The following is an 11,085-nucleotide window of genomic DNA, read 5'->3' as shown; positions in this document are numbered from 1 at the left end:
ATCTGTGTATTTAGCCATTCAACAAGTCTGTGCTGCCCTCTAGTGGTAAAATGGAGATCACACAGGTACAACTGTTGATTCCAGTGTCAAGTGGGCTCGTCATTTAGTATAATAGTTCTTTGTCCTTACCCAGCTTGGTGTTCAGTCACCATGGTCATCTTGGCTGTGTGCCATGTCTGCATGTGTTTCAACGAGCCAATCACAGGGAGGAAGTCCTTCAGCTTAGGAGCTTCTTCAGCAAAACCCAGAAATATCACATCTAACAGAGCTTTTCCTGGGGGAGAAACAGAGTCAGCCATAAAACACCTAGTAAACTGACACAAATATTACATCTAGGAGAAACAGAGACAGTTTACTAGGTGTTTTATGGCTGACACAAACATTACATCTAGGAGAAACAGAGTCAGCCATAAAACACCTAGTAAACTGACACAAATATTACATCTAGGAGAAACAGAGTCAGCCATAAAACACCTAGTAAACTGACACAAATATTACATCTAGGAGAAACAGAGTCAGCCATAAAACACCTAGTAAACTGACACAAATATTACATCTAGGAGAAACAGAGTCAGCCATAAAACACCTAGTAAACTGACACAAATATTACATCTAGGAGAAACAGAGACAGTTTACTAGGTGTTTTATGGCTCTGTCCGTCTGTTTCTCCTAGAAATATTTGTGTCAGTTTACTAGTGTTTTATGGCAGCCTAGATAAAACTCCTAGTAAACTGACACAAATATTACATCTAGGAGAAACAGAGTCAGCCATAAAACACCTAGTAAACTGACACAAATATTACATCTAGGAGAAACAGAGTCAGCCATAAAACACCTAGTAAACTGACACAAATATTACATCTAGGAGAAACAGAGTCAGCCATAAAACTCCTAGTAAACTGACACAAATATCAGATCTAGCAGAGCTTTTCCTGGGAGAGAAAGAGAGGGGAACAGAGTCAGCTATAAAACACAACACAAGCCGCGGCATGTAGGAAATATAGAGAACTCCTGGATAAGATATATGAATATAGAGGAATCTTTCTCGGTCTGGCCAAATGAACCAAGGTGAATGGAGTGAGTTACCTGGAGGGGGAAGCTGGTCTGATAACAGGTGTAACCCCTCTGCTGCCTCTTCATACAACCTGCAGTCATCACACATCAGAACTTTATTCATACAACTATTCATGTATTCATCCCTGACAGGGTCCTACCTTTCATATTCTAGAACATCTCAGAGGAAATAAGGTCAACTTTGTATGTTTGCTTAAACACTACAGAAGTATTATTATGGAAGAGCACAGAGCTGGGATGTGCAACAGAATTAAAACAGGGCTCTATGCTAACATGTTTCACAAGGAGCACGTGTTCCTAAGTTGAAACATTTAGGAGCACAAAAATAAAATATTTGAGAAAGAGTGTTTTAATGATAAGAAATTACTAGACGTTTTTGGGGTGGCCTATGATAAATCAAGCACAATGTACCCTCAAATATTTGAGTCACTTAGGCGAGACAAAAATGTTCAGCTGGCCCTTTAAGGGCGGGCGGTTGCCGTGGTAACGGTGAAACTCGCATGTCTGACTGAGTCCGAAACTCCAGGTCACTTCACACTTGTACTTTTTACTCGCACATATGCTCATACATGACTTTTGCCGTTCGGCCACACATCTATTTTTAGTTGTCAATGTAAGTCTAATGGTGGCACTGTAGAGCCCTGTGAACATCACTCATACTGTGTCTGCTGTGGGTCAGGCTGGTCAGTCTTCTCCTCCTGCTCATCCAGAGCACTGACACAGGCCTCCATAGTGCTGGGGCTTTCCTCCTGCTCATCGTTCTTCTGACAACTACCCAGCTCCTCCCACTCTGTACTGCAGAACTACAACCAGAAACAGGAAGGATGACAGTCAGCCAATAGGTGATGACAGTCAGCCAATAGGTGATGACAGTCAGCCAATAGGTGATGACAGTCAGCCAATAGGTGATGACAGTCAGCCAATAGGTGATGACAGTCAGCCAATAGGTGATGACAGTCAGCCAATAGGTGATGACAGTCAGCCAATAGGTGATGACAGTCAGCCAATATGGTGATGACAGTCAGCCAATGTGGTGATGACAGTCAGCCAATAGGTGATGACAGTCAGCCAATAGGTGATGACAGTCAGCCAATAGGTGATGACAGTCAGCCAACAGGTGATGACAGTCAGCCAACAGGTGATGACAGTCAGCCAATGTGGTGAATAGGTTTGAGGACAGTCAGAAACAGAAGAGTGTGATGAATGTGTCATCAGCCATAACTGATGAAATGGTTGGATGTTGTGTTCAACAGTAGAAGCTGCTTAGGTGATGAGCAGGACATAGACAGACATCAGCCAACATCTCTATAAACACAAAGCAGGACATAGACAGACATCTCTACATCTCTATAAACACAGAGCAGGACAGTCAGCCAATAGGTGAAACAGTCAGCATAGGTAACATCTCTACATCAGTCAGCCAGGACATAGGTGACATCTCTACATCAGCCAACCAGTCAGCAGACACAATGCAGGACATAGGTTTGACATCTCTACAGCTCCATAAACACAGAGCAGGACATAGACAGACATCTCTACATCTCCATAAACACAGAGCAGGACATAGACAGACATCTCTACATCTCCATAAACACAAAGCAGGACATAGACAGACATCTCTACTCTCTATAAACACAAAGCAGGACATAGGCAGACATCTCTACATCTCCATAAACACAAAGCAGGACATAGGTAGACATCTCTACATCTCCATAAACACAGAGCAGGACATAGACAGACATCTCTACATCTCCATAAACACAAAGCAGGACATAGACAGACATCTCTACATCTCCATAAACACAAAGCAGGACATAGGTAGACATCTCTACATCTCCATAAACACAGAGCAGGACATAGACAGACATCTCTACATCTCCATAAACACAAAGCAGGACATAGGTAGACATCTCTACATCTCCATAAACACAGAGCAGGACATAGACAGACATCTCTACATCTCCATAAACACAAAGCAGGACATAGGCAGACATCTCTACATCTCCATAAACACAAAGCAGGACATAGGTAGACATCTCTACATCTCCATAAACACAGAGCAGGACATAGACAGACATCTCTACATCTCCATAAACACAAAGCAGGACATAGACAGACATCTCTACATCTCCATAAACACAAAGCAGGACATAGGTAGACATCTCTACATCTCCATAAACACAGAGCAGGACATAGACAGACATCTCTACATCTCCATAAACACAAAGCAGGACATAGGTAGACATCTCTACATCTCCATAAACACAGAGCAGGACATAGACAGACATCTCTACATCTCCATAAACACAAAGCAGGACATAGACAGACATCTCTACATCTCCATAAACACAAAGCAGGACATAGGTAGACATCTCTACATCTCCATAAACACAGAGCAGGACATAGACAGACATCTCTACATCTCCATAAACACAGAGCAGGACATAGACAGACATCTCTACATCTCCATAAACACAAAGCAGGACATAGGTAGACATCTCTACATCTCCATAAACACAGAGCAGGACATAGACAGACATCTCTACATCTCCATAAACACAAAGCAGGACATAGGTAGACATCTCTACATCTCCATAAACACAAAGCAGGACATAGACAGACATCTCTACATCTCCATAAACACAGAGCAGGACATAGACAGACATCTCTACATCTCCATAAACACAGAGCAGGACATAGACAGACATCTCTACATCTCCATAAACACAAAGCAGGACATAGACAGACATCTCTACATCTCCATAAACACAGAGCAGGACATAGACAGACATCTCTACATCTCCATAAACACAAAGCAGGACATAGACAGACATCTCTACATCTCCATAAACACAGAGCAGGACATAGACAGACATCTCTACATCTCCATAAACACAGAGCAGGACATAGGTAGACATCTCTACATCTCCATAAACACAAAGCAGGACATAGACAGACATCTCTACATCTCCATAAACACAAAGCAGGACATAGACAGACATCTCTACATCTCCATAAACACAGAGCAGGACATAGACAGACATCTCTACATCTCCATAAACACAAAGCAGGACATAGGTAGACATCTCTACATCTCCATAAACACAGAGCAGGACATAGACAGACATCTCTACATCTCCATAAACACAAAGCAGGACATAGGTAGACATCTCTACATCTCCATAAACACAAAGCAGGACATAGACAGACATCTCTACATCTCCATAAACACAAAGCAGGACATAGGTAGACATCTCTACATCTCCATAAACACAGAGCAGGACATAGGTAGACATCTCTACATCTCCATAAACACAGAGCAGGACATAGGCAGACATCTCTACATCTCCATAAACACAAAGCAGGACATAGACAGACATCTCTACATCTCCATAAACACAAAGCAGGACATAGACAGACATCTCTACATCTCCATAAACACAAAGCAGGACATAGACAGACATCTCTACATCTCCATAAACATAAAGCAGGACATAGGCAGACATCTCTACATCTCCATAAACACAAAGCAGGACATAGACAGACATCTCTACATCTCCATAAACACAAAGCAGGACATAGACAGACATCTCCATAAACACAAAGCAGGACATAGACAGACATCTCTACATCTCCATAAACACAAAGCAGGACATAGACAGACATCTCTACATCTCCATAAACACAGAGCAGGACATAGACAGACATCTCTACATCTCCATAAACACAGAGCAGGACATAGACAGACATCTCTACATCTCCATAAACACAAAGCAGGACATAGACAGACATCTCTACATCTCCATAAACACAAAGCAGGACATAGGCAGACATCTCTACATCTCCATAAACACAAAGCAGGACATAGACAGACATCTCTACATCTCCATAAACACAAAGCAGGACATAGACAGACATCTCTATATCTCCATAAACACAAAGCAGGACATAGACAGACATCTCTACTCTCTATAAACACAAAGCAGGACATAGGCAGACATCTCTACATCTCCATAAACACAAAGCAGGACATAGACAGACATCTCTACTCTCTATAAACACAAAGCAGGACATAGACAGACATCTCTACATCTCCATAAACACAAAGCAGGACATAGACAGACATCTCTACATCTCCATAAACACAAAGCAGGACATAGGCAGACATCTCTACATCTCCATAAACACAAAGCAGGACATAGACAGACATCTCTACATCTCCATAAACACAAAGCAGGACATAGACAGACATCTCTACATCTCTATAAACACAAAGCAGGACATAGACAGACATCTCTACATCTCCATAAACACAAAGCAGGACATAGGTAGACATCTCTACAAACACAAAGCAGGACATAGACAGACATCTCTACATCTCCATAAACACAAAGCAGGACATAGGTAGACCACTCCACATCTCCATAAACACAAAGCAGGACATAGACAGACATCTCTACATCTCCATAAACACAAAGCAGGACATAGACAGACATCTCTACATCTCCATAAACACAAAGCAGGACATAGGCAGACATCTCTACATCTCCATAAACACAAAGCAGGACATAGACAGACATCTCTACATCTCTATAAACACAGAGCAGGACATAGACAGACATCTCTACATCTCCATAAAGCAGGACATAGACAGACATCTCTACATCTCCATAAACACAAAGCAGGACATAGACAGACATCTCTACATCTCCATAAAGCAGGACATAGACAGACATCTCTACATCTCCATAAAGCAGGACATAGACAGACATCTCTACATCTCTATAAACACAAAGCAGGACATAGGCAGACATCTCTACATCTCCATAAACACAAAGCAGGACATAGACAGACATCTCTACATCTCCATAAAGCAGGACATAGACAGACATCTCTACATCTCCATAAAGCAGGACATAGACAGACATCTCTACATCTCTATAAACACAAAGCAGGACATAGGCAGACATCTCTACATCTCCATAAACACAAAGCAGGACATAGACAGACATCTCCATAAACACAAAGCAGGACATAGACAGACATCTCTACATCTCCATAAACACAAAGCAGGACATAGACAGACATCTCCATAAACACAAAGCAGGACATAGACAGACATCTCCATAAACACAAAGCAGGACATAGACAGACATCTCTACATCTCCATAAACACAAAGCAGGACATAGACAGACATCTCTACATCTCCATAAACACAAAGCAGGACATAGACAGACATCTCTACATCTCCATAAACACAAAGCAGGACATAGACAGACATCTCTACATCTCCATAAACACAAAGCAGGACATAGACAGACATCTCTATATCTCCATAAACACAAAGCAGGACATAGACAGACATCTCTACATCTCTATAAACACAAAGCAGGACATAGACAGACATCTCTACATCTCCATAAACACAAAGCAGGACATAGGTAGACATCTCTACATCTCCATAAACACAAAGCAGGACATAGACAGACATCTCTACATCTCCATAAACACAAAGCAGGACATAGACAGACATCTCTACATCTCCATAAACACAAAGCAGGACATAGACAGACATCTCTACATCTCCATAAACACAAAGCAGGACATAGACAGACATCTCTACATCTCTATAAACACAAAGCAGGACATAGACAGACATCTCTACATCTCTATAAACACAAAGCAGGACATAGGTAGACATCTCTACATCTCTATAAACACAAAGCAGGACATAGGTAGACATCTCTACATCTCCATAAACACAAAGCAGGACATAGACAGACATCTCTACATCTCCATAAACACAAAGCAGGACATAGGTAGACATCTCTACATCTCCATAAACACAAAGCAGGACATAGACAGACATCTCTACATCTCTATAAACACAAAGCAGGACATAGACAGACATCTCTACATCTCTATAAACACAAAGCAGGACATAGGCAGACATCTCTACATCTCTATAAACACAAAGCAGGACATAGGCAGACATCTCTATATCTCTATAAACACAAAGCAGGACATAGACAGACATCTCTACATCTCTATAAACACAAAGCAGGACATAGACAGACATCTCTACATCTCCATAAACACAAAGCAGGACATAGACAGACATCTCTACATCTCTATAAACACAAAGCAGGACATAGACAGACATCTCTACATCTCTATAAACACAAAGCAGGACATAGACAGACATCTCTACATCTCCATAAACACAAAGCAGGACATAGACAGACATCTCTACATCTCTATAAACACAAAGCAGGACATAGACAGACATCTCTACATCTCCATAAACACAAAGCAGGACATAGACAGACATCTCTACATCTCCATAAACACAAAGCAGGACATAGACAGACATCTCCATAAACACAAAGCAGGACATAGACAGACATCTCTACATCTCCATAAACACAAAGCAGGACATAGACAGACATCTCTACATCTCCATAAACACAGAGCAGGACATAGACAGACATCTCTACATCTCCATAAACACAGAGCAGGACATAGACAGACATCTCTACATCTCCATAAACACAAAGCAGGACATAGACAGACATCTCTACTCTCTATAAACACAAAGCAGGACATAGGCAGACATCTCTACATCTCCATAAACACAAAGCAGGACATAGACAGACATCTCTACATCTCCATAAACACAAAGCAGGACATAGACAGACATCTCTATATCTCCATAAACACAAAGCAGGACATAGACAGACATCTCTACTCTCTATAAACACAAAGCAGGACATAGGCAGACATCTCTACATCTCCATAAACACAAAGCAGGACATAGACAGACATCTCTACATCTCTATAAACACAAAGCAGGACATAGACAGACATCTCTACATCTCCATAAACACAAAGCAGGACATAGACAGACATCTCTACATCTCCATAAACACAAAGCAGGACATAGGCAGACATCTCTACATCTCCATAAACACAAAGCAGGACATAGACAGACATCTCTACATCTCCATAAACACAAAGCAGGACATAGACAGACATCTCTACATCTCTATAAACACAAAGCAGGACATAGACAGACATCTCTACATCTCCATAAACACAAAGCAGGACATAGGTAGACATCTCTACAAACACAAAGCAGGACATAGACAGACATCTCTACATCTCCATAAACACAAAGCAGGACATAGGTAGACATCTCTACATCTCCATAAACACAAAGCAGGACATAGACAGACATCTCTACATCTCCATAAACACAAAGCAGGACATAGACAGACATCTCTACATCTCCATAAACACAAAGCAGGACATAGGCAGACATCTCTACATCTCCATAAACACAAAGCAGGACATAGACAGACATCTCTACATCTCCATAAACACAAAGCAGGACATAGACAGACATCTCTACATCTCCATAAACACAAAGCAGGACATAGACAGACATCTCTACATCTCCATAAACACAAAGCAGGACATAGACAGACATCTCTACATCTCCATAAAGCAGGACATAGACAGACATCTCTACATCTCCATAAAGCAGGACATAGACAGACATCTCTACATCTCTATAAACACAAAGCAGGACATAGGCAGACATCTCTACATCTCCATAAACACAAAGCAGGACATAGACAGACATCTCTACATCTCCATAAAGCAGGACATAGACAGACATCTCTACATCTCCATAAAGCAGGACATAGACAGACATCTCTACATCTCCATAAACACAAAGCAGGACATAGGCAGACATCTCTACATCTCCATAAACACAAAGCAGGACATAGACAGACATCTCCATAAACACAAAGCAGGACATAGACAGACATCTCTACATCTCCATAAACACAAAGCAGGACATAGACAGACATCTCCATAAACACAAAGCAGGACATAGACAGACATCTCCATAAACACAAAGCAGGACATAGACAGACATCTCTACATCTCCATAAACACAAAGCAGGACAGAGACAGACATCTCTACATCTCCATAAACACAAAGCAGGACATAGACAGACATCTCTACATCTCCATAAACACAAAGCAGGACAGAGACAGACATCTCTACATCTCCATAAACACAAAGCAGGACATAGACAGACATCTCTATATCTCCATAAACACAAAGCAGGACATAGACAGACATCTCTACATCTCTATAAACACAAAGCAGGACATAGACAGACATCTCTACATCTCCATAAACACAAAGCAGGACATAGACAGACATCTCTACATCTCCATAAACACAAAGCAGGACATAGACAGACATCTCTACATCTCCATAAACACAAAGCAGGACATAGACAGACATCTCTACATCTCCATAAACACAAAGCAGGACATAGACAGACATCTCTACATCTCCATAAACACAAAGCAGGACATAGACAGACATCTCTACATCTCTATAAACACAAAGCAGGACATAGACAGACATCTCTACATCTCTATAAACACAAAGCAGGACATAGGTAGACATCTCTACATCTCTATAAACACAAAGCAGGACATAGGTAGACATCTCTACATCTCCATAAACACAAAGCAGGACATAGACAGACATCTCTACATCTCCATAAACACAAAGCAGGACATAGGTAGACATCTCTACATCTCCATAAACACAAAGCAGGACATAGACAGACATCTCTACATCTCTATAAACACAAAGCAGGACATAGACAGACATCTCTACATCTCTATAAACACAAAGCAGGACATAGGCAGACATCTCTACATCTCTATAAACACAAAGCAGGACATAGGCAGACATCTCTATATCTCTATAAACACAAAGCAGGACATAGACAGACATCTCTACATCTCTATAAACACAAAGCAGGACATAGACAGACATCTCTACATCTCCATAAACACAAAGCAGGACATAGACAGACATCTCTACATCTCTATAAACACAAAGCAGGACATAGACAGACATCTCTACATCTCTATAAACACAAAGCAGGACATAGACAGACATCTCTACATCTCCATAAACACAAAGCAGGACATAGACAGACATCTCTACATCTCTATAAAAACAAAGCAGGACATAGACAGACATCTCTACATCTCCATAAACACAAAGCAGGACATAGACAGACATCTCTACATCTCTATAAACACAAAGCAGGACATAGACAGACATCTCTACATCTCCATAAACACAAATAACGACAGAGAAGGATCAGAACGACATCCCTGATTAATACCAGACATTCCTTGACATGACACTTACCTGAGATGTCCCATGGCATGTCTGGACAGCAAAATACCACCTCTGTGAGGCTGGACCACCACTCAGAGAGCAGGCTTAGGAGGCAGATGAGAAAGATGACACAATCACATTTAGCAAATGTTACTTAACCCCGTACAATGTTTAAAAGCAGGTAGACATAATGCAATCGTTTCTGCAAGCAAGACACCTGACACACACAAACAATGCATTGGCTTACCTGGAAACAGAGAAACCCTCCGTTTTGAATTACAACTGGCGATGCTCCCCAGTTTATCATAGATCTGTTTGGCAGCCTCCAATGCTGTAAAATAAACGATTACAATCATTCAAGAAGTTATGACTTACATTTACAAGAACACCGCCATTGCTCATAGTATGTGTATCATCCTGTCTACTATAGATGGCTCTGCTGCTCCCTACTACAGTAGAAAACAACACGAAACCCGAGTCCGCTACAAAGCCATGGTTAACGTACCCTTCGCGCATTTATCCTCTTCTTGGTGAAAAGAAACAACTAGCACGTACCGATCCATTCCTCTGAATACTCTACCATCAGTGTTCAGTATAAATGTCAATAAAAAGTTGTGTGGACTTTTTTTCGTATTATAAAATTCATTTCCGCGCGCTCTCTCTCTCTAGTGAAACGGAAGTTGTCATCTCGAGTTCTGGTGACGTCAAGGCGCTACTTCAAAATACAACCGGCGGGAAAATACATGTTTAATGACCATGAATGATATTATCAAAACCAAATATTGTT

General features: G+C 41.2%; 1 protein-coding gene and 1 long non-coding RNA gene across 2 annotated transcripts; both read right to left on the bottom strand.

Moving 5' to 3' along the window:
* Positions 1–150: 150 nt before the first annotated feature.
* On the bottom strand, positions 151–1,761 carry LOC124025531. Its single transcript, XR_006837202.1, has 3 exons — positions 1,735–1,761; positions 1,087–1,145; positions 151–274 (listed from the first exon to the last, which is right to left on the bottom strand). It is a non-coding gene; the product is annotated as an uncharacterized LOC124025531 (long non-coding RNA).
* Positions 1,759–10,959, bottom strand: LOC124025530 (mdm2-binding protein-like). The gene is made up of 5 exons (XM_046338914.1): positions 10,804–10,959; positions 10,546–10,629; positions 10,329–10,402; positions 1,817–1,877; positions 1,759–1,772 (listed from the first exon to the last, which is right to left on the bottom strand). The coding sequence occupies exons 1-5, from the start codon at positions 10,859–10,861 to the stop codon at positions 1,759–1,761; spliced, it is 291 nt and encodes a 96-aa protein (XP_046194870.1). The 5' UTR covers positions 10,862–10,959.
* Between the last annotated feature and the right edge of the window lie 126 nt (positions 10,960–11,085).

The sequence above is a fragment of the Oncorhynchus gorbuscha genome, unplaced genomic scaffold (genome assembly GCF_021184085.1).
Source record: "Oncorhynchus gorbuscha isolate QuinsamMale2020 ecotype Even-year unplaced genomic scaffold, OgorEven_v1.0 Un_scaffold_2269, whole genome shotgun sequence".
Lineage (NCBI taxonomy): Eukaryota > Metazoa > Chordata > Actinopteri > Salmoniformes > Salmonidae > Oncorhynchus > Oncorhynchus gorbuscha.
Note: the sequence above shows the minus strand (reverse complement) of the source record. Positions and strands in the feature narration are given on the sequence as shown.

Excerpts from the sequence above, each read along its gene's own strand:
- LOC124025530 (XM_046338914.1), bottom strand. The coding sequence starts at position 10,861 with ATGGATCGGTACGTGCTAGTTGTTTCTTTTCACCAAGAAGAGGATAAA. Across the intron at positions 10,403-10,545 it reads GAGGGTTTCTCTGTTTCCAG|CCTGCTCTCTGAGTGGTGGT; the intron begins GTAAGCCAATGC and ends CTGCCTCCTAAG. Across the intron at positions 1,878-10,328 it reads CATGCCATGGGACATCTCAG|TTCTGCAGTACAGAGTGGGA; the intron begins GTAAGTGTCATG and ends TTCTGGTTGTAG.